Source organism: Pristiophorus japonicus, chromosome 8, assembly GCF_044704955.1.
Source record: "Pristiophorus japonicus isolate sPriJap1 chromosome 8, sPriJap1.hap1, whole genome shotgun sequence".
NCBI lineage: Eukaryota > Metazoa > Chordata > Chondrichthyes > Pristiophoridae > Pristiophorus > Pristiophorus japonicus.
The window spans coordinates 89,851,939-89,875,965 of record NC_091984.1 but is presented as its reverse complement, the minus strand read 5'-3'; the positions used below and the strand labels follow the sequence as shown (position 1 = coordinate 89,875,965).

Sequence of the window (24,027 nt, the reverse complement as noted above, 5' to 3'; positions counted from 1 at the left end):
CTAGCCACACCTCTAGCCAAGCTGTTCCAGTACAGCCATAACACTGTCATGCACCCGATAATGTGGAAAACTGCCCAGGTATGTCCTGTCCACAAAAAGCAGGACAAATCCATTCTGGCCAATTGCCGAATCCCCCACCATCAACAATCTGGGGGTCACCATTGACCAGAAACTCAATTGTACCAGCCACATAAATACTGTGGCTACAAGAGCAGGTCAGGGGCTAGGTATTCTGCGGCAAGTGTTTCACCTCCTGACTCCCCAAAATCTTTCCACCATCTACAAGGCACAAGTCAGGAGTGTGACAGAATACTCTCCACTTGCCTGGATGAGTACAGCTCCAACAACAGCCAAGAAGCTCGACACTATCCATGACAAATCGGCCTGTTTGATTGGCACCCCAATCACCAACTTAAACATTTACTCCCTCCATCACCGGTGCACCATGATTGCAGTGTGTACCATCTACAAGATGCACTGCAGCAACTCGCCAAGACTTCTTCGGCAGGACTTCCCAAATCTGTGACCTTTTCTACCTAGAAGGACTAAATTCTAAAAGGACAAAGAGTGTTAAAAAAACAAGCCTGAAGGCTCTGAGTCTCAATGCAAGGAGCATTCATAATAAGGTGGATGAATTAACTGCGCAGATAGCTGTTAACGGATATGATGTAATTGGGATTACGGAGACATGGCTCCAGGATGACCAAGGCTGGGAACTCAACATCCAGGGGTATTCAATATTCAGGAAGGATAGACAGGAAGGAAAAGGAGGTGGGGTAGTGTTACTAGTTAAAGAGGAACTAACGCAATAGTAAGGAAGGACATGAGTTTGGATGATGTGGAATCTATATGGGTAGAGCTGAGAAACACCAAAGGACAGAAAACGTCAATGGGAGTTGTTTACAGACCACCAAACAGTAGTAGAGAGGTTGGGAATGGCATCAAACAGGAAATTAGCGATGCATGCAATAAGGGTACAGCAGTTATCATGGGTGATTTTAATCTACATATAGATTGGGCTAACGAAGCTGGTAGCAATACTGTGGAGGAGGATTACCTGGAGTGTATAAGAGATGGTTTTCTAGACCAATATGTTGAGGAACCAACTAGAAAGCAGGCCATCCTAGACTGGGTCTTGTAAAATGAGAGAGGATTAATTAGCAATCTGGTCGTGCGGGGCCCCTTGGGGAAGATGTGGTAGAATTCTTCTTTAAGATGGAAGTGACACAGTTAACTCAGAGACTAGGGTCCTGATAAAGAAAGATAACTTCGATGGTATGAGACGTGAATTGGCTAGGATAGACTGGCGAATGATACTTAAAGGACTGACAGTGGATAGGCAATGGCAGACATTTAAAGATCACATGGATGAACTACAACAATTGTACATCCCTATCTGGCGTAAAAATAAAAAGGGGAAGGTGGCTCAACTGTGGCTAACAAGGGAAATTAGAGATAGTGTTAAATCCAAGGAAGAGGCATATAAATTGGCCAGAGAAAGCAGCAAACCTGAGAACTGGGAGAAATTTAGAATCCAGCAGAGGAGGACTAAGGGTTTAATTAGGAGGGGAATATAGAGTACGAGAGTAAGCTTGCAGGGAACATAAAAACTGACTGCAAAAGCTTCTATAGATATGTGAAGAGAAAAAGATTAGTGAAGACAAATGTAGGTCCCTTGCAGTCAGAATCAGGTGAATTCATAATGGGGAACAAAGAAATGGCAGGCCAATTGAACAAATACTTTGGTTCTGTCTTCACTAAGGAAGACACAAATAACCTTCCGGAAATACTAGGGCACCGAGGGTCTAGCGAGAAAGAGGAACGGAAAGAAATCCTTATTAGTCAGGAAATTGTGTTATGGAAATTGGTGAGATTAAAGGCCGATAAATCCCTAGGGCCTGATAGTCTATATCCCAGAGTATTTAAGGAAGTGGCCCTAGAAATAGTGGATGCATTGGTGGTCATTTTCCAACAGTCTATCGATTCTGGATCAATTCCTATGGATTGGAGGATAGCTAATGTAACCCCACTTTTTAAAAAAAGGAGGGAGAGAGAAAACAGGGAATTATAGACCACTTAGCCTGACATCGGTAGTGGGGAAAATGTTGGAATCAATTATTAAAGATGTAATAGCGCATTTGGAAAGCAGTGACAGGATCGTTCCAAATCAGCATGGATTTATGAAAAGGCAATCATGCTTGACAAATCTTCTAGAATTTTTTGAGGGTGTAACTAGCAGAGTGAACAAGGGAGAACCAGTGGATGTGGTGTATTTGGACTTTCAAAAGGCTTTTGACAAGGTCCCACACAAGAAATTAGTGTGCAAAATTAAAGCACATGGTATTGTGGGTAATGTATTGACATGGATAGAGAACTGGTTGGCAGACGGGAAGCATAGAGTAGAAATAAATGGGTCCTTTTCAGAATGTTAGGCAGTGACTAGTGGGGTACTGCAAGGTTCAGTGCTGGGACCCCAGCTATTTACAATATGCATTAATCATTTAGATGAAGGAATTGAATGTAATATCTCCAAGTTTGCAGATGACACTAAGCTGGCTGGTAGTGTGAGCTGTAAGGAGGATGCTAAGAGGCTGCAGGGTGACTTGGACAAGTTAGGTGAGTGGGCAGATGCAGTATAATGTAGATAAATGTGAGGTTATCCACTTTGAGGGCAAAAACAGGAAGGCAGAATATTATCTGAATGGTGACAGATTAGGAAAAGGGAGGTGCAATGAGACCTGGGTATCATGGTACAACAGTCATTGAAAGTTGGCATACAGGTACAGCAGGCGGTGAAGGCAGCAAATGGTATGTTGGCCTTCATAGCGAGAGGCTTTGAGTATAGGAGCAGGGAGGTCTTACTGCAGTTGTACAGGGCCTTGGTGAGGCCACACCTTGAATATTGTGTACAGTTTTGGTCTCCTAATCTGAGGAAGTTCATTCTTGCTATTGAGGGAGTGCAGCAAAGGTTCACCAGACTGATTCCCGGGATCACTGACATATGAAGAAAGACTGGATCAACTAGGCTTATATTCATTGGAATTTAGAAGAATGAGAGGGGATCTCATAGAAACATATACAATTCTGACAGGACTGGACAGGTTAGATACAGGAAGAATGTTCCCAATGTTGGGGAAGTCCAGAACCAGGGGTCACAGTCTAAGGATAAGGAGTAAGCCATTTAGGACCGAGATGAGGAGAACTTCTTCACTCAGAGAATTGTGAACCTGTGGAATTCTCTACCACAGAAAGTTGTTGAGGCCAGTTAGTTTGATATATTCAAAAGGGAGTTAGATGTGACCCTTGCAGCTGAAGGGATCAAGGGATATGGAGAGAAAGCAGGAAAGGGTTACTGAGGTGAATGATCAGCCATGATCATATTGAATGGTGGTGCAGGCTCGAAGGGCCGAATAGCCTACTCCCCTATTTTCTATGTTTCTAGAAGGACAGGGGCAGTAGACACATGGGAACACCACCACCTCCAAGTTCCCCTACAAGTCACACACCATCCTGACTTGGAAATATATCGGCGTTCCTTCATTGTCGCTAGGTCAAGTATTTGGAACTCCCTCCCTAACAGCACTGTGGGAATAACTTCACCGCATGGACTGCAGCGGTTGAAGAAGGCGGCTCACCACCACCTTCTCATGGGCAATTGGGGATGGGCAATAAATGCTAGCCTTGACAGTGATGCCTACATCCCAAGAACAATTAAAAAAAAAAAAATAATGGCACTTCCTGTTAAACTACTGAGCCATTTGGTTCAAATGTCCCAGATTTATTTCCTGGCTGCTCCCACGGTCAGGGCTCTAACGTAAGTGCAGCAATAAGATTACCTGGTTATTCCTGTACTGTATACTCCATAGATGCGTTCATTTTATAGATCGTGTTGTGATGTCTCAAGCTCCCTTTGGATTTGGCGCTGAGCCCAGAATGGGTTTAATGTGGCAGAGATTTGCCAGCTGAAAGAAGTCATAACCTCCTTGTAAATAAAAGGATACAAATTGGTACGAAACAGTTATGTGCAAATGTACACAGAAAAATAAAAATAGGATGCACCTAATGATTTTATTTTAAAAGAGATGTCCGTGCGAATGTCCAACTTGGAAAATGACCGTGACGAGAGGGACGAAGACAGTCACGAGGACAGAGGCATCAGTAAGTGTTACCTTTTGTTGTGAGACCAAAGAGAAACTTTGGTTTCCAAGAAGCCTTTATTTGTCCAGTGAAAATGCCTCAATTATTTATCCTAGTGATTCTGAATTCCCTTTTTGGAAGGGCATCATGAGCAAGCTTCCTTTTAATTGCTATTGTACAGAAGTTGAACAGAAAATATTCAGTCATAACATGAGAGAGCACTGCCTGGTGCTTCTGATAACTACAATACCCCATAGGATACTGAGCCATATAGAGCAGGGAGGTCGAAGGGCCCATTCCTGATCAGTGCTGAGTTAGATCATGGGAAAAACCACTCTTGATTGCTGCTGAAACGTCGATGCGTGGGCATTGGGTGAGGACAGGATTGTGTTTTTCCATGACAGAATAGTTTAGGTGGAGACACAGTAAGTATGTAAGATTCAGGAAAGCATGTGGTACCAATGGACCTGTATTTCTGCATGAATTGGTGCTTTCAAGAGAGGAGACAAATCTTTATAAAGAAAATGGAAAATTACTGTATTAAATGAAGATCAACAAAGTGTGCCTATTCAACTAAAATTTAAAAAGGAGCATTCCCTGATGGCCATACTGGTAAATGGAATGCCCTGGCTGGAACTGCCCAGGCTCATTTCTGGTTCGATAACTGATCTCAGCTGCCACGGCAGTGTGGTTGGTACAACTGACCTCTGTATCTCTAGGCTAAGTGCGGGGGGGACAGTGGGTGGAAATCAGCCCTGACTGCTATCCTGTTACTTCTGCTTGATCATCATCATCATAGGCAGTCCCTCGAACTGAGAATGACTTGTTTCCACGTCAAAAAGTTCACAGGTGTTTCAATGATGGATCTAAAATTCCAGGTCCCGAACTAAATCTTGAAGGGTGGAAGATGCCTGTGCTTGGATTTTTTTTAACGTGTGGTTGTGTGAATGTCAGGTGAAGATGGGATTAGATTCAGCTGTGATACTCCACAGAGTCAAATAGCTTTTGAGGTACTAACGGGTACTAATGGACATTTGAGGTACTAACTGGTGCCTGACATCTGTTAAGTGTACTCCAGTGTGAGTCATCGCTTTCAGGAGAGTTGGGGAGAAATAAATCGGAGAAGTAATTGTTTAGATCAGGTCTGTGCCATGAGTTTTGTTGATGGGGATTTGCAGTGCACTCTAATTGAAGTTGGGGTTTTATGATGTTTGGGTGCCTAAGTTGGACTGATTGCTGTGCTACATGGAATACATAGTATATAGATCTTGCCAGGTCTTCCATCCATTCTACCTCTGAAGTTTTGCCAGATTTCTATCAGAAAAAGTTAAGTTGTTGAGAGGCAGCATTCTTGTATTCTAATAATTACATACCATACTGTTCTTGTGAGTCAGGTATAATGATACTGGCCTGGATTTTGCAGTAATATATAGCGGTGAGGTTATCAGTGCTCAACGTTATTAAGGAGTAAATAGGACAGCAACTTCCGGCACCATACATGCGCAGTAAAATGTGGAAATCAGGAAGTTGCTGTCCAAGTTGCCCTGCTCCTCCATAAGCTTCACTACACCAGTACCTCATTGATAGACCCGGCATTCGCATACATGGAAGGGTGTGAAGTTGCGGTACTTAATCACTAGATACCCACTAAACACGCCAGGAAAAGTTGGGACTTTCCCATTCAGTGTAAGTGTATTTTTAACAGCGTGATATGTCTTAATTACTGCCAAACAACCTCTCTAGCACTGAAAATTAACTTTTACAAATGTGGAGTTTCATTCCTACAGATTTTAATTGTTGGAGATTTTTTTTAAACAAATCTTTTGTTTTACTTTGTATTTCTCTCTCTTATCTCTTTCTCTCTCAATCTCGCCTTTCTTCCCTTCTCTTTATTTCGCTTTCTGTACATGATTTTACATTGAATTAAACATTATAACTTGCACTTCCTACTTTAGACTTTGCGTATCTCAGTAAGGATTCTTCAATCTGATTGGTTGAGGAAGAACACTGTCACTTTCCCGTTGAAACAAGTCCTAGTTCCCCTGTAGAGGATGTCACACTCAAATGGATCTCTAATAATCATAAGTTGCTGCATAAAAGCCCACAAAAAGTCTGTGGGCAACTGTAAGCCCTTTGTTCGCCGCTGACCCCAAGATCCAGGCCAATACTTGGGTTCTGCATTCTTTAAAGTTTCCCCAACTAAAGTCCCAGATAAATGACTAACACGAAACTTTCAGTAATAAACCACTAATTGCTGAAATGCAGTATCTATACAGTACGACATGTCCTTTCTTAGCAACATTAACAAAATAATTTTACAAAAGTAGTGCCAAAGCACAAGCCACAATGTTGAGTAACTGCACCTGAGAAAAAGAGAATGAAACACAGCAAATGAAAGAAAATAAAAATAAAAAAGTGTCGAGGAACTATGGTGGGGAAAAAAAGCTAATTGAAAACTGCAAAGAAAAAAAATGGAGAAATTTTAGTCTGATCATGCAGCATTGTTACCACTCCCTCTCGGCCTCCACCGCCTCTGGAACTGAACCTGAAACTGGTGAGTGGGTCAGTGAATGGTGGTACTGGCATCTCCTCCTCCTCCTTCTCCTGCAAAAACATTTAGCAGTTCATTTGAACTCTCTCTTGCCTTCCCCCCCCCCAAACACTGTATGAACATTACATTTTAGATTCCCACATAGTTATTTAGAGATGCACATTAAGGAGAGAAAATGATTGTCTGAACTTCATAATTTTTATTTCTTTTGAATAGTCAGTAACACAAGATTTATAGCGGCTGTGATAGAACGACATGCACACAGCCCAGAACGCAGGCGACGGTACTGGGGAAGATCGGGAACAGAGAGCGATCATGGTAAGATCAGTGGTCTCTCACATTTCACTTGACAGGGAAAAAAAGCTCATTCATTTCTCAACAGTATTTAACATTTCAAAAGTTAAAAATGATCTGTTCTTGTCTGAAGGCAACTGTTCCTATCTGTGTGGGCTGTGATTGATGTTGACCTCCAGTCAAAACTAGAAATGAATTATCTTCGAATACATGAAAGAATCTCCGGAAAAATTCATGAGATAAACATCTCTTGTACTGCTGTTTCTTTATTTTAACACCACCATTTTTTTGGTATAACTTTGCTAAAAATATTCTGTGGGGACTTTTGTTTATATAATGCAGAAACACTGTCCAGAGCCCCCTTGAATAGGATCTGTTGTAACAGCATGAGTTTGACAGTGTTTAGTTTTCTACGGCTAGACTTTTATGAGTATTTAAGAAACCTGTGCTTAAAATGAACAAATATTTCAAGATGTTGTTTAAAGTTAAAGAGAAGAGAAACTTGATAATTGTTTTAGTGATGCATGTAGGAAATGCATCATTTAAACAGTTTATTTAACTAGGAAATTACAATGATTTTAGTGTATTTGAGCCCCAGTTGCCCTGATGCGAGTTTTTAATGTATTTGACGGTTATAATTCTTCAACTTCAATATTCTCTCTTCCTTTCATGAAGGCACTGACTCATAACTGGTGTACAGCTATGGTTCTCCTGGTCTGTATCACTGTGTACCACAACACACTACATACTGAGTCATCAGGGGAGTGGATTTTTTTTTAAACTTAGTATGTCAACAACAACAACTTGTATTTATACATCGCTTTTAATGTAGTAAAATGTCCCAAGGTGCTTCACAGGAGCTTTATCGGGCAAAACTTGACCAAGCCATAGGAGAAGACATTAGGACAGGTGACCAAACGTTTGGTCAAAGAGGTAGGTTTTAAGGAGGGGAAGAGAGGTGAAGTGGCATAGATGTTTAGAGAGGGAATTTCAGAATGGGAATTAAACATTGCAGGGTATTACATATTTAGAAAAGATAGAGAGGGAAAAAGAGGAGGTGGAGTAGCTGTACTTAATCGGGATAGCATAATTGCAGTAGAAAAAAGTGACGCAGCTATCAGCAAGACAAAAATAGAATCCATATGGATAGAGATAAAAGATAATAAAGGATCAATCACACTAATAGGTGTCGTCTACAGACCACCTAATAGTGGAAGAGAGATGGAGGAAGAAATATGCAGACAAATTAGGGAAATGAGTAAAAAACATAGAATAATAAATATTAATTGGATAGAAGAGGTAGGTAAAAGGAATAAGGGAATGGAGTTCCTACAATGTGTACAGGACTCCTTTGTAAACCAATATGTAAAAAGTCCAACCAGCGATGATTCGCTGTTGGATCCAGTAATGGGGAATGAACCAGAGCAGATAAGAGAAGTAAAAATAGGGGAACATCTAGGCAATAATGACCGCAGTATAATACACTTTAAGATGATTATAATTGAGAAGGACATAAGTATGACAAAAACCCAGGGGAATAGATTGGAGAAAAGCTGATTTTGAGGGGCTGAGAATAGAACTTGGGGAAATAAAATGGGCAACAATATTGGCAAAAAACAATGTAGAACAGCAATGAGAAACATTTAAAACGGTGTTTATCAGAGTGCAGGAAAAATATATTCTGCTAAAAGGAAAGAACAAAACAACACTAATGAGACTCCATGGATGAATAAAGCCATTAGGGAACAATTGGGAGTAAGGAAAGAAGCATACATTAACTACATAGACAGCAGGGGAGTGCATGGTAATGGAGAATATGAAAAGATTAGGAAATAAGTCAAAAAACCAAGTAGGAAGCATAAAAGGAAGTATGAAATTAAATTATCAAGGAACATAAAACAAAATAGTAAAATATTTTACAGGCACATCAGTTTAAAAAAAAAAAGGAATGTTTGGATGGGAATAGGACCACTAATGGATAGACAGGATATTGCCACCGGTACCATTAGAGAGATAGTAGAAATATTAAATATGGACATGACATTGGATTTTGAGATTAGTAATGAGATAAGTGCATTTAAAATAAAAAGAAGGGATATATTAAATAAACTAATTGAACTCCGAGGATAAAACCTCTGGTCCGGATAGATTGCATCCACACATTTTAAAAGAATCTAGGGAAGAGATAGCAGAGACATTACGACACACATTTAATAATTCGTTAGAAAAAGGTGTAGTGCTAGAGGACTGACGTATAGCTAACGTAATACCTATATTTAAGAAGGGGGATAGAACATGTCTAAGGAATTATAGAGCAGTCAGCTTAACATCAGTGGTAGGAGAAATAATGGAATCCCTACTAAAGGAGAAAATAGAAGAACATCTCAAAACCAAAAATATAATAATGAATAGTCAGCATGGATTTCAAAAGGTAAAGTCTTGCTTGACCAACATTGAATTTTTTGAAGAGGTAATATAGGGCTCAAGTTTCCCCAGGAGTTGCTCTCTTTTTTTTTGAGCAACTGGATTTTTTTTGGAGTAACTTAAAAATTGCAAATCTCCCATTTAAGTTGCTCCAGTGTAAGTGAGTTAGTTCGTTTTTTTTTTAAGTTCAGTTTTTTTTTCAAAAGAGGGCGTTACCAGCCACTTATGCCTGTTTTGGCCATTTAAGCAAGTTTAACCAGCTAAAACTTACACTTACGCTGGCCTAGTTTGGAGTATGTTCTGAAAAAAATCTGCGGTGAATTAAGAAATCAGCGCAGGCAGCCAGAGATGGTGGGGGAAGGGGACCTTGCAAGCACTAAACATCTTCACAACAACATTAAAGAAGCATAAATACATTTAAAGCACCAAGCACTAAACAAAGCAGTACATTTGCACCAAGCACTAAACAAAGCACAAAAAGTAATAAACAATTAATTAACAAATAAAAAATCGAAGGAACCCTACACCTAAAGCACCAAGACCAAAGTAATAAGCAATCAATCAATCAATAAATAAAAAATAGAAGTCCTACCTTAGGGAATGTAGCGGGCCGCCGATGAGGGAGCCCATTCGGCCAGGGCTAAGGGCGGCGTGCTTCGGGCCCTCCCACACAGCCTGCAGCGCATATTCACAGATTCGACCTGCCAGGAGCTACTGCAGATGCGTGCATACTCTAGCGCGCATGTGCAGAGGTCCCGGCACTGTTTTCAGCGCGGGGACCTGGCTCCGCCCCCAATTCACTGGCCACGCTAGGCCACCACCAAGGAGAGGCTAGGGAGTGTCCAGAATCGGGAGGAAGATTTTCGTAGTGCTTGGAGGCGAACAGAAGTGGCACACCTCGGGTGAGTGCGCCAGAAAAAGGGGAAATTTGGGCCCATAGAGAGTAGACAATGGTAATGCAGTAGATGTAATTTATCTAGATTTTCAAAAGGCCTTCGATAAAGTACACCATAATAGACAGATGAAGATCTGAGAATGCGGAGTCGAGACAAGTAGCAGAATGGATAGCCAGCTGGCTTCAAGACAGACAGCAGAGTAGGGGGTAAAGGGTAGCTATTCACAGTGGCAGAAGGTAGGTAGTGGTGGTTCACAAGAATCAGTGCTGGTACCACTGTTGTTCACAATTTATATTAACATTTTAGACTTTGGAATCAAAAACACAATTTCTAAATTTGTGGATGACACCAAATTAATACTGAGGATAGTTAATACTGAGGAGGACTCCAACAAATTACAGGAGGGCATTAATAAAGTTGCAGAATGGGCATGTAATTGTCAAGTGAAGTTCAACATAGATAAATGTGAGGTATTACATTTTGGTAGGAAGAATAGGAAGGTCACTTATTACTTGGGGAGTTGGAGCCTAGGTGGGGTAGAGGAACAAAAGGATCTCAGAGTACAAATACACAAATCACTAAAGTTGCTAAAAGTTGCGACACAGGTTAGCAAGGTCATAAAAAAAGCAAACCAAGTTTATTTCTACAGGTAGAATTGAAAAGTAGGGAAGTTATACTAAACCTGTATCGAACCTTGGTTAGACCACATTCGGAGTACTGCGTGCAGTTCTGGTCGCCATATTATAAAAAGGATATAGACGCATAGGAGAGGGTGCAGAGAAGATTTACAAGGATGATACCAGAAATGTAAGAGTATACATATCAGAGAAGGCTGAACAGGCTGGGTCTCTTTTCTCTTGGAAAAAAGAAGACTAAGGGGTGACTTAATAGAGGTCTTTAAAATTGTGAAAGGTTTTGATAGAGTGGACACAGAGAGAATGTTTCCAGTTGTGGGAAAGAGCATAACTAGAGGCCATCAATATAAGATAGTCACCAAGAAATCCAGTAGGGAATTCAGAAGAAACTTCTTTACCCAAAGAGTGGTGAGAATGTGGAACTTGCTACTACAGGGAGTGGTTGAAGCGAATAGTATAGATGCATTTAAGGGGAGGCTAGACAAGCATATGAGGGAAAAGAGAATAGAGGGTTGTACTGATAGATTTAGATGAGGAAAGACTGGAGGAGGCTTGAGTGGAGCATAAACACCGGCATAGACTGGCTGGGGCAAATGGCCTGTGTCTGTGCCGTATATCCGATGTAATCCTATGTTGTTTGGAGCCTTCACAACTGAAAGCATGGCCATTAATGGTGCGGTGAAGGAATTGGGGGTGGACAAGAGGCCAGAGTTGGAGGAATGCAGAATTCTCGGAGGGTTGCAAGGCTAGAGGGAGTTTACAGAGATGAGTAGAGACATGGCCATTAACGGGTTTAAACTTGGTGATGAAGATGTTTAAATCAAGGTTCAAACATGGAGTTGCGAGAAACTTAGGCACGGATTTGGGAGGCGCCAACGCTTTCAAGGACTTTGAAGAGTAAAGGGAGGTTGGAGGTGGGGTGGTAGTTTGCAAGTGACTTGCTTTCTCTCTTCCTCTTCATGCTTGTCTCATAGTCAACCGTCCTCCAGCTCAGAAGGTCAGATGTACTTGGTTCCAAGCCTCTGTCAATCCTATTCTTCAATTCGTTACTGGAAGAACTTCAAAAGTTCCCTTGCAATGATCCTCCTTAAATTGCAGACAGACACCCAGCCTGTGTTTAGTGTCTCCCATGAGCAGCATGATTTAGACTAAGAACTATGAACGAATGAGAGACTGACCCTGCCAATCTGTGGCCTCACTCCTACTCAGTATGCTACCTAACAGCAATACAAACCAATCTGATGATGTATCCAAAAGATAGGCTCCTCCAGCCCAGCAACATTGCACAATTTGCCAGATTCCCAACTACGCAGTTTAATGAAGCATGAAGGTGACCAAATTGAATCAGGAGATATTCTCTCCCTGCTTCAGCTTCACACCTGCTACAGTATATCTGCGACCAGTGCAAAGTAAAGTTTTACCTGGAAATCTGTAAAAACTTCATTTTAATCTTTTAATGTTAACCTGTCTGCTAACATTAAAATGTAACAATCATTTGGTACTGATGAATGGGGGTGTGCATGGAACCAGCAGTATAACTCCGCCCTGCACTGCTGTAACCCGATATCCATTTCAAACAGATACCTACGGTATAACAATGCCCTTACTCTGCATTTAAAATGCAGAGCTTCCTCTTGTGTTTTTCCAAATGTCCATTTTGGGATAAATCTGTCTTCGTTGTTGCGCAACACATGCCACCTGAGAAAAAACTGCGTGAACTTACATGGAATATACGACGTGGTGGTTGGCTCAGTCACCATCCTGAAAATCCCTTGAGGATTAAGTTTAACGAGGGGAAGGGAACGACGAAGACAGAGATTCAGCTCAAATACAACCTATTCTGCCCCGAGTCGTGTAACTAGAATGTGGTTTGATATTGTTGCCTTGAGTTAGGTGCAGTTTTGGAAAGATCCTGAGTCTTAAAATGGAGGTGAAGTAGTAAAAATCTGACTCGGTTGGTGAATGCAGCAGTGTCCAATGTGGTACTGAGCCACACAGACCAGGATTATTCCCTGATCTGTGCTCAATTATTTCTGTTCAAATGCACTGCAGTTGGCTCAGTTTCCTGTGATCCCTGCTGGAAAGTGCACCAGAATTCTGAAAGCTCATCTTCAGTCGTCAAAAAGCCTGTTGACATTCATTAAACAGGCAAGTAGACAACCTATTATACCGGTTCTCCCGCTGCAACATTTGATGTGGTTGTACAGATTATCGGTTGTCGACTCCAAAGTTTGACAGTCGAGGGATTTGCCTCTGACTGTGACATTTGCAGAGGGAGGTACAGGTTGGAGATGAATCACAGCTGAGCATGGAGCTACCTTTTATAAACCCCTAAACATTTTCAGTTTTGTAAGTAAAGAAAAATAGGTCATTAAAATGAATTGGTTTTGAAATAAAATAATGTAATTTCAGTTTCTATAAATGGAAATGTATGTCAATAACTGACGTGTTTAAAAAGAAGTAATTTTCTAAACTTGCCATCATCTGCAGGATATAGTACCATGAGCCCTCAGGAGGACAGTGAAAACCCGCCATGCAATAATGACCCATTATCTGCCGGCGTGGATGTCGGGAACCATGAAGAAGATTTAGAGTTGGACACTCCACCTCAGACTGCTGCTTTGCTAAGTCACAAATTCCACCATTACCGCCTACATCACCATCCTTCCCTCCATCATAGCCATCACTTACAAGCTGCCGTTACAGTCCACACCGTGGATGCAGAATGCTGAACCACTTGTGCTCCCCATTCACCGGAAGCTGCAATCACAAGGAATTACAAAAACTCTTCATTTTTTTAAAATCATCAGTCTTTGAGTCAGATGGTGGAAACTTTTCCTGAATTTTTAAGGAATCCCAAAAACCATCAAAGCAACTCAATGGGAATTGTAAAAGTGTTAACAGTACATCTCAGATTTTTTAAATAAAGGATTATTTTTCTACTATTTATTGAACTTTTTAACAAATAGACCGAGGGAAACAATTTCTTAAGAAGAAACTGACTGGAAAATTGCTGATGTGCTGTTCCTATCGGTGACATTACAGAAGAGCTTATGGATGAAGATTGAACAAAGCTACATGGGTAGTGATTAGGAATTAATTATACCTGAATCCACAGAGAAAGTGAAGTTTGTAAACACTTTGTGTTTCGTTTGTGTTTGATTGCATGAGCTCCACGATCCTTTTCAGAACAGTGGTATTACTAACTTTTTGTTGAAGGCCACAATCTCAACCAGAATCTTGCTTCAGGGTTACTCGGGAAGACACCAAGAAATGCGGAAATGCAAATTTGATTCCCCACGCAGTGAGCTTCTAATTTCAATCGTGCCACTGCGGGAACTTGTTAAATAAAGGGCAGGTACTTTCCCACAGGAAGAGAAATAAATCATTAGCCCAATAGTTTTATTTTAATAATGCTCTTTCACTTGTATAGGACCTTGGATAGCCCTGCTTCTTAGAATTCCCAAGCCACCTTTTGTTGTAGAAAAGTAAACGGTGGGGTGGGGGAGGGGGTGGTGGGGAGCAGAACTAATTCCCAACATGGTACACATCTGGACAGGCTGTGAATGGAGCCCTAGAGGTACATGCAGCATAATGTCTACACAGGGTCACAGGTGAGGGCAAAGTCATGGCACAAATGGCCAGCGGGCGATTTTATGAGTACCACTGTTCTAAGTAAAACGGTCATTGATATATGATGCCTATAGCTGCCGTCGTAAAATGCCAATGTTACGAGACCAGTCTGGAATGAGATTCTGTTACGGAATGTTAGTGTTAAATATTTGTGGTGCAGTGGAACGTTTTGAAATATCAAAGAGTTTTCAATCGACTTCGCAGCTCTGAGGTGAAGTTGGTGGTAGGCAGGCATGACCTGGAGAGCGATCAATGCTGCAAATACGTTTTTTAAAAAGTAACTGTGCGTCCTGTATAGATTAACTTCTTTAGTGGTCTTTGCTCTTTCAGTCAGATGTGATTTTACCCTAATATAAAAAAACTCTGAAATTGCTGCTGATAATTACATGAAGTTTAGGGGAGGGGAGACAACTAGTAACTACATGGTTAATGTACAATTCACATACTCTCCAACTAGAGCTCCCTAAGAAAAATTGTTCTATGAAATTGTAAATTTAAATTTTTTTTATTTTTATGGTTACAGTCGATAAAAATTTAAAGTGATTATTTGTATTCCTGCATTTTTAAACTGTAAATTCTTTTTATTAAACAATTAAAATCTGAGAAAATGCTCCGTGAATTACATAGTTTAATTGTAAAATTAAAGGAGCACATCTTCACAGAAGTATTTGGCATTTTTTTTGATCACCAACTGATGATGCTATGATGTAAATGACTTGCGCATGAGGTAGTTGGAAAATGCAACTCTTGTTTCCTGAGGAAAAGCTTTGCCAAACACTTTTCACAAAGACAGTGATCCTTTAATATGGTCAGTTTGCTGGGAGGAGGCATAAAACAAGCTTCCAAATATGAAAGTGATTTTCACTCAGCAGCTGGGTTCTAAGAAACTGCAGTTCCCCATACTCTTGTTTCCCTTCCAGAAAAAGCTTTTCTATACAGAACAAAGGACCTAGGTTGTCGCTTTGATGCCCCATTAGTGGTTGATAGCCAAGTATTTTGCTCAATGAAAATCACATTTGTAACATTTTTCTATCTTCTCCTTGCTTGTTATATTTGTTTAAAAAAATATATAAAGTAGCCACATTAAATCTATGATGCTTGTCCTTGTCTAAGGGTAGTAATGTTGGCGTTGAGGCAGTGCAGTTGAAATAGGGTTGTGCAGTCCCTTCCTGCCAGTTGCTTCCCTCCTGCACCCACCCCCACACTAGGTGCCTTGGTTGTGTATTATGTGGCATGTTTGTATTACAGAACTGTTTCTTAAAGTGGCTCTGTAATATTATCTTAGGTTCCCAGGGCTATGAGTTCTGTCCCTGCAATAGCATCAAAAACTGAGCACACAGAGTTGTTTTTTGGTCATGGTTCAGTTTTCTAGCCATAGTACCTTGTCCAGACAGCCCAGTAAACACGGGTGCACAATACTGGCCTGTGCGTGTGGGTTTAATCGCTCAGCCCACCGTGTTGCCCCGTGTATTTGAACCAGAAATTTGCCTGGATTAACTATAAATTTCCTTCTAATCAGATCACCTAAAAGTCATTGGAACAGAAGCAGGCCAGTGAGCCTCTGCTACCATTCAGTTAGATCATGGCTGATCTGTGCCTCAACTCCATTTACCCAGCTTTGTTCCATATTGCTTGACACCTCTCCCTAATAAAAATCTATTGATCTCCGTCATGAAAATTTCAATTGACCCAGCATCAACAGCCTTTTGGGGGAGTAAGCTGCAGATTTTCACTACGCATGGTATGGAAAACATGCTTCCTGATTTCATTCTTGAATGGGCTAGTTGTAATTTTAAGATTATGTCCTTTTGTTCTGGATTCCCCACCAGATAAAATAGTTTCTCAGTATTTACCTTATCAAATCTGTTAATCATTTTAAATAACCTTGATTAGATCACCCCTCAACCTTCTATACTCAAGGGAATACAAGCCAGGATTATGCAACTTGGGTTCGTAATTTAACCTTTGAAGCGCCAGCAACTTTCTGGTGAATCTGCACAGTACCCTTTCTAAGGCCCCAATATCTTGAGATGCAGTGCACAGAACTGAACACAGTGCTCCAGATGGGGTCTGGCCAAGACTCTGTACAACTGCACCATCACTTCCTCACTTTCCAATCCCCTTGAGATAAAAAAACAATATTCCATTTGCCTTTTTGATTACATTTTGTATCTGTGCACTAGCTTTTAGTGATGTATACATGGGCACCTAAATCCCTTTGCTGCTCCACAGCTCCTAGTCTTTCACCATTAAGAAAATATTCAAATTTGTATTACTTAGATCCAAAATAGATGACCTCGCACTTCTCCACAGTGAACTCCATTTGCCATAGTTTCGCCCACTCACTTAGTTTGTCTGTCCCTTTGTAACTTCTTGCTCCCATTCACACAACTTACTGTGCCTCCTTGCTGTCATCTGCAAACTGATACACAAACACTCTCTTCCTTCATCAAAGCATTGATATTTATGGTGAAAAGCAGGCCCCAGTACAGATCCCTGAGGAACATCACTTGTCACCGACATTCCCTATAAGCTACGCAGCTCTCGGGATCGGCTTTTGCAATGTTAAAGTTCACGCATGCTTGAAATTGTGAATGGGCTGCGCAGCCCCTTAAAGGGGCCGTGCACCCAAAAACAAACATTGGGGAACATTGCTTGTCGCATCCTGCCAATCGGAGAACAAACACACTCCTCCTACCTCTCAACTAATTACCAATCCATGTCACAAGGTTGCCTACAATTCCATGCGCTCTCATTTTTGCTAATAATCTCTCGCGCAGACTTGCTAATAATCTCTTACTAATAATATCAAATGCCATCTGGAAGTCCAACATCCATAGACACTTCCCAATCCACCATGCTGCTGACCTCAAAAGATTTAACTAAATTAGTCAGACATGAACTACCCTTCACAAATCCATGCTGATTCTCTGATCATCTGTCCAAGTGCTCAGTCACTCTGGTCTCTGATGATAGATTCCAGTACCTTCCCCACAGTTGATGTTAAATTGACAGGTCTGCAGTTACCTGCTCTCTCTCCAGTACCTTCCCCACAGTTGATGTTAAACTGACAGGTCTGCAGTTATTGGCACTTTCTCCCTTAAATGATGGAGTGACTTTTGCAGTTTTCCAATCCAAAAGTACAATTCCTGAATCTAAATAGCTTTGGAAAATTATGACTAATGCTCTTTTCCAAAGCGTACCAAGCCCAGCCTTCCTTATGGAGTTTCTTTAAAATTTAGAAAACTGATATTCAGAATCATCTAAGTTGCTCACTGCCCCCCCTTGTCAAAGGCAACAGTTTCTTTATATTTGTGTTTAGAAATTCAGTTCATGATGCTTTTCCTGGGAGCATCCAATAAAACCCAATGTCACTTGAACTGGTGCCATCTGCTGCTAAAGTGTGGATGTCAAGTGAGCACAGGATTGGCTCAGCCCTGATGTTTTTCAAGGCTGAACAGCTGAGTGATGCTCACTGTCTAGGCTTCTGCACATACTTGGGTGAGATACCAGGGGGCTGCCAGTGTCCATGAACTATATAACAGCAAGAGTTGGCATCTTCAGGAAAGATGGGGAGAAAATTGAGAAAAGAACAAAAAAGTCAAACCGATGTTATAGATGGTATTTTTACCAAGCTAATTATTTCAGGTTTACATTTTAAACCATATAATGCTGTTTGATGGATATTAAACTTTAAAGAATGGGTGTATATTTTTTTCAGGTGTGTAACGAACAATAAATCAAAATAAATTAATAGTCCTGGCTCATCTTTTAAAATTCTGTATAAGCATATCAAAAATATTTACATCGCTTTGGTCTTTTATAACCAAGTCCATTTCTGATGTGGTCCCAGGAGTTTTAAGTATTTCCTTTTCACAAAAGTATTTTTTTTAGTGAATTCATAATTAAATTCTCAAAGCCTTGATAACCTTTGACAAATAGAACATCTAAACATCTGTGATAGATCATTCAATTCCCTGTGCAGATAGTCGGTATTAAATTAACAATTTTGCACACTGCTGCACTGATGGTTTAGTGGGTAAATGTAGTGTCTGATGTAATGCTGGACAGTAATGACCAAGATGGTCCGAGGTTTGATTCCTTGTCTCTGCTGAGTTGGCTTATCTATCATATGGCTGAGAGTGCCACAATTGGCCTTAACCTCCCTTAGGATTAGGGAGAGCAGAAATCGACCAAGGCCCCTGCTTTTGATTGCTATTCGTTATCTAATGCCCCTTGCATGTCTGGAGTATCAAGATTGCCAGTGTTGCCTTCTGCACCCATGTGGCCTGCCACCTTTCACCATCTAGGCTCGCACAAGAGAGTGGTCGCTTGGGGGAGTAAGTAGAACTCTGCCCCAGTTAAGAGCGCCTTCATGAGTGTAGAGAAAATTGGGAAAATAATTACTAAAAACACACTTGGATATACTGATATTGTGTATTTTGCAGATCTGATCATTCATATGTTTTGCATGTCTTCGGGACCCAGAAATGCATTCTTGTCACATTGGCCGAGGTGAATCATAATTTAATGTTGTTTACAGATGTATATAAATAAATATCAGATTAATCTTGTTTTATCTTAAAACTAGACAGTACCTTGCTTAGTTACTATACAACCCTCAATGTAATTCTACACTTGTACCTACAAACTGGAAATAAGTACCTTTTAATTAAAAACAAACAGTAAATGGTGTTCGGAATTGGTTTGTGAATAGCATTGTCTCTGGTAAGATACAAAAAGGGGGCTCTTTTGATGGCTCAGTTGGTCATTGTACTACCCAGTGAAGAAATGAGCTGTACAAACCAGGAGGATTGCAGGTTCCACATCTCGTCTGGGCTAAATTAACCAATCTCACCTGGGACTTCATCGGGATTGCCGCAGTTGGCCTCGCAAACCCTGAGAAACACAATGGAATGTCATCCAATGTTTGTGACTCCTGCATTGTGCCATCTCCCGCTTTCTTCCACATCCCAAAATATGCGCTCATTTTTTGTTGAGCTGTAATATTTTTGTACTTTTGGTGTATTTGGATACATTTCTGCTTTTCTTCCCTTTTTTCTTTGTTCACCTGGCCTGAAGGCTCAGGAGTTGAGAGGGTCAGTCCATAGGCTATGCCTACTGTAACTGGTCATTAGAAGATGCCAGACGCTCCCCGTATCATAAGAACATAAGAATTAGGAACAGGAGTAGTCCATCTAGCCCCTCGAGCCTGCTCCGCCATTCAACAAGATCATGGCTGATCTGGCCGTGGACTCAGCTCCACTTACCCGCCTGCTCCCCATAACTCTTGATTCCCTTATTGGTTAAAAATCTATCTATCTGTGATTTGAATACATTCAATGAGCTAGCCTCAACTGCTTCCTTGGGCAGAGAATTCCACAGATTCACAACCCTCTGGGAGAAGAAATTCCTTCTCAACTCGGTTTTAAATTGGCTCCCCCGTATTTTGAGGCTGTGCCCCCTAGTTATAGTTTCCCTGACCAGTGGAAACAACCTCTCTGCCTCTATCTTGTCTATCCCTTTCATTATTTTAAATGTTTCTGTAAGATCACCCCTCATCCTTCTGAACTCCAACGAGTAAAGACCCAGTCTACTCAATCTATCATCATAAGGTAACCCCCTCATCTCCGGAATCAGCCTAGTGAATCGTCTCTGTACCCCCTCCAAAGCTAGTATATCCTTCCTTAAGTAAGGTGACCAAAACTGCACGCAGTACTCCAGGTGCGGCCTCACCAATCCCCATGCCTTTTCTCATTCTGCTGGGAAATGCTGCAGCCTCCCCTTGTCAACTCCTTGCTTTGAGGAGAGGAGAAAACTGGAAACTAATTACTTTTATCGGTACTCCACAAACTCCAACAATTTGCATTTATATGGTACCTATACGGTAGAAGAATTTCCTACGATGGTTCACAGCTATTTAAAAAATTAATTCTTCAGATATGGGCATCACTGGCAAGGCCGACATTTATTGACCATCCTTGTTTTGCCCTGAGAAGGTGATGGTGGGCTGCTTCTTGAACTGCTGTAAGTGGTTTAATACAACTGAGTAGCTTGATAGGCCACTTCAGAATGCAGTTAAGAGTCAGCCATTTTGGTGGAGGACTGGGGTCACATTTTGGCCATGCCAGGTAAGGATTGCAGGTTTCCTTCCCTGAAGGGCATTAGTGCCATCCGACAACTGAAAAACAACAAGGCCTCAGGAGCAGATGGAATCCCCACCGAAGTAAAGTATAGCTGTCTGCCGCAGGGAAAATCATCGCAAGAATCCTCCTCAATCATCTCGTCCCACTGGCTGAAGAGTCCCTCTCAGAGTCACAATGCAGATTCTGCCTACTAAGGAGTACAGCGGACATGGTCTTCACCGCGCGACAAATCCAAGAAAAATATAGGGAGCAGCATCAACCTCTGTACATGGCTTTCTTTGATCTCACAAACGTCTTTGACTCTGTCAACTGCAAGGGATTATGGAGTGACCTTCTCAAATTCAGCTGTCCTCAAAAATTTGTCACCATCCTCCGCCTGCTTCATGATGACATGCAAGCCGTGATTTTTACCAACGGATCCACCACAGACCCAATACAAGTGCAGACCAGGGTCGAGCAAGGCTGTATCATGGAAACCAACGCTCTTCTAGTCTTTCTCACTACAATGCTTCATCCCACATTTAGCAAGCTCCCCGCTGGAATGCAGTTAATCTACAGGACAAGCGCAAAATTATTCAACCTCCAATGCCTCCAGTCCAGATCCAATGTTGTCCAACCTCTGTCATTGAATTACAATATGCAGATGACACTTGCGTTTGTGCACACTCGGAGTCTGAACTCCAAACCATCGCTGACACCTTCACTGAAGCATATGAAAGTCTGGGCCTTACTTTAAACATCAGTAAGACAAAGGTTCTCTACCAACCTGCCCCCGCCTCACAGTACTGCTCCCCGATTATCAAGATCCATGATGAGACCTTGGCCAATGTAGACCACTTCCCATACCTTAAAAGCCTACTATCAGCAAGGACAGACATTGATGACTAAGTCCAACACCATCTTCAGTGTGCCAGTGCAGCCTTCGGCTGCCTGAGGAAAAGAGTGTTCGAAGATCAGAATCTCAAACCCGGCAACAAGCTCATGGTCTACAGAGCAGTAGTGATACCCGACTTCCTATGTGCTTCAGAGACATGGACTATGTGCAGTAGGCACCTCAAAGCACTGGAGAAGTACCATCAACTCTGCCTCCGCAAAATTCTACAAATTCATGGCAGGATAGGCGCACCAATGTCGGTGTTCTCTCTCAGGCCAACATCCCCAACATCGAGGCACCGACCACGCTTGATCAGCTCCGATGGACGGGCCACATTGTCCGCATGCCCGATACTAGACTCCCGAAACAAGCACTCTACTCCGAGCTACGTCATGGCAGGCGAGCCCCAAGAGGGCAGAGAAAATGCTTCAAGGACAATCTCAAAGCCTCCTTGAAAAAATGTAGCAACCCCACCGACTCTTGGGAATCCCTGACCCAAGACCGCTCAAAGTGGAGGAGAAGCATCCGAGAAGGCTCTGAACACTTCTAGTCTCTTCGCTGGGAGCACGCGGAAGCCAAGTACAAACAGTGGAAGGAGCGTACGACTAATCAAGCACCCCACCCACCCGTCCCTCCAACCACAATCTGCCCCACCAGCGATAGAGACTGTAGACTCCGCGGACTCATCAGTCTCCTTGGAACTTATTTTAATGTGGAAGCAAGTCATCCTCGACTAGGGGACTGCCTAAGAAGTGTACAGGTTGAGTTTTTCCAACAATACGACAGTTTAATCATCACTTTTACTGATGCCAGCATTTTATTTCCAGGTTTTTAAAATACCTATTTCAAATTTTCAAACTGCCATGGTGAGATTTGGACTTGGACTGTGGATTACTAGTCCAGTAACATAACCATTACATCCCCATACCCATCTAAGGAAAACTTTAATTAATACTGAGCCAAAGAGCTTGGTCAAAGAGCTAGGTTTTAAGGATGGTTGTAAAAGAGGAGAGGAAGGTGGAGGGGCTTAAGTAGAGAAATCCAGAGTGTAGGGCCTAGCTGGCCGCAACAAGCTGACCACCAACAAAAAAGTTAATCCCCCAAAAAATGTTGGGTCGCAATTTTAACGTAATGGCTTATCCTGTGCAAAATGCTGAAAAAAGCAAAACCTTGATATTTTTTGTTGCTAGTGCCTCACTTATTTATTAATTTTCTGCCTGATTTTTATGTGATGTGCATTGCCGCAGTGAACTCTGGACATTTCAGTTTCATAGAAGCAGGATGAAAATACACAGAATGTCAATATTAACAGGAAAGCCCAGGTAAAAGTTCCAAAATCTGGGACTGAGGCAGAACTCAAGTAGCAGGACCCACCAAGAGGGAAAGGCCTGTGCAGAGGAAACTTGTTGCAAGCATTTCTAATATTATCCTCATCCTTGCCTTTGTTACCTCTAGACTTGACTATTCCAACGCTCTACTGGCCAGCCTCCCGTCTTCTACCTGCCATAGATTTGAACTCATCCAAAATTCTGCTGCCTGTATCCTAACTCGCATTCTCCCAGTCTGGCAACGTCTTGATTTTAAAATTCTCATCCTTGTTTTCAAATCCCTCCATGGCCTCGCCCCTCCCTATATCTAACCTCCTCCAGCCCTCCGAGATATCTGCGCTCCTCCAATTCTGGCCTCTTGCGCATTTCCAATTTTAAGCCCTTCACCATTGGCGGCCGTGCCTTCAGCTGCCTGGTCCCTAAACTCTGGAATTCCCTCCCTAAACCTCTCCATCTCCCTACCTCTGTCTCCCCCTGTAAGACGCTCCTTAAAACTTAGCTCTTTGACCAAGTTTTTGGTCACGTGTCCTAATTTCTCCTTATGTGGCTCAGTGTTTTATAACGCTCCTTAGGATGTTTCACTGTTAAAGATGCTATATAAATACAAGTTGTTGCTGTTGTAAATGACAATTTCTTCAAAGTTTCTTTAAATGTTTGCTCTCATAAATGCCATGATTAGCTTTATAAGCTGAGTGAAGGAAAAAATGCAGATCGCAAACAATTTGAAGAAATTGAGTGATTTATGAGTTCATTTTGTGGTAGTTCTCTAATATTCTCCTCTACTACAGGTTGCTGGGCTTGAGCAGAAATTTGAGTGATTGTGGTGCTTGTTGGTTTATTGATGAGTTTCCTACCTGCCAAGTGAATAAAGTGGTTTGATTGTTCTGCATTATGTTAATGGTATATTTGAGTCAAACAATATATTAACTTAATACATGGTAGTTAAATGAGCTAATCACTACCCCCCACCCCCCACCCTGATACATTCACTTTAAGTTGTGATACACTACACGCACTCTACACGCAAGATGTTTGTACAAAATAGATATATTTCATCTCAGATATATTTTTCCATCAATATTGTTGCTTTATCTGATGCTCAGTTCATC

At 41.6% G+C, this 24,027-nt stretch overlaps 1 protein-coding gene across 3 annotated transcripts in view; it reads left to right on the top strand.

Moving 5' to 3' along the window:
• cachd1 (cache domain containing 1) overlaps positions 1–19,248 on the top strand; it is a 250,857-nt gene extending 231,609 nt beyond the window's left edge. For all 3 annotated transcript variants that reach the window (XM_070887043.1, XM_070887041.1, XM_070887042.1), the window contains exons 25-27: positions 4,081–4,158; positions 6,905–7,006; positions 13,428–19,248. In XM_070887043.1, coding sequence (XP_070743144.1) covers positions 4,081–4,158; positions 6,905–7,006; positions 13,428–13,669 — 422 coding nt within the window. In that variant the 3' untranslated portion in view covers positions 13,670–19,248. The remainder of the gene's footprint in view (positions 1–4,080; positions 4,159–6,904; positions 7,007–13,427) is intronic.
• Positions 19,249–24,027: the final 4,779 nt, after the last annotated feature.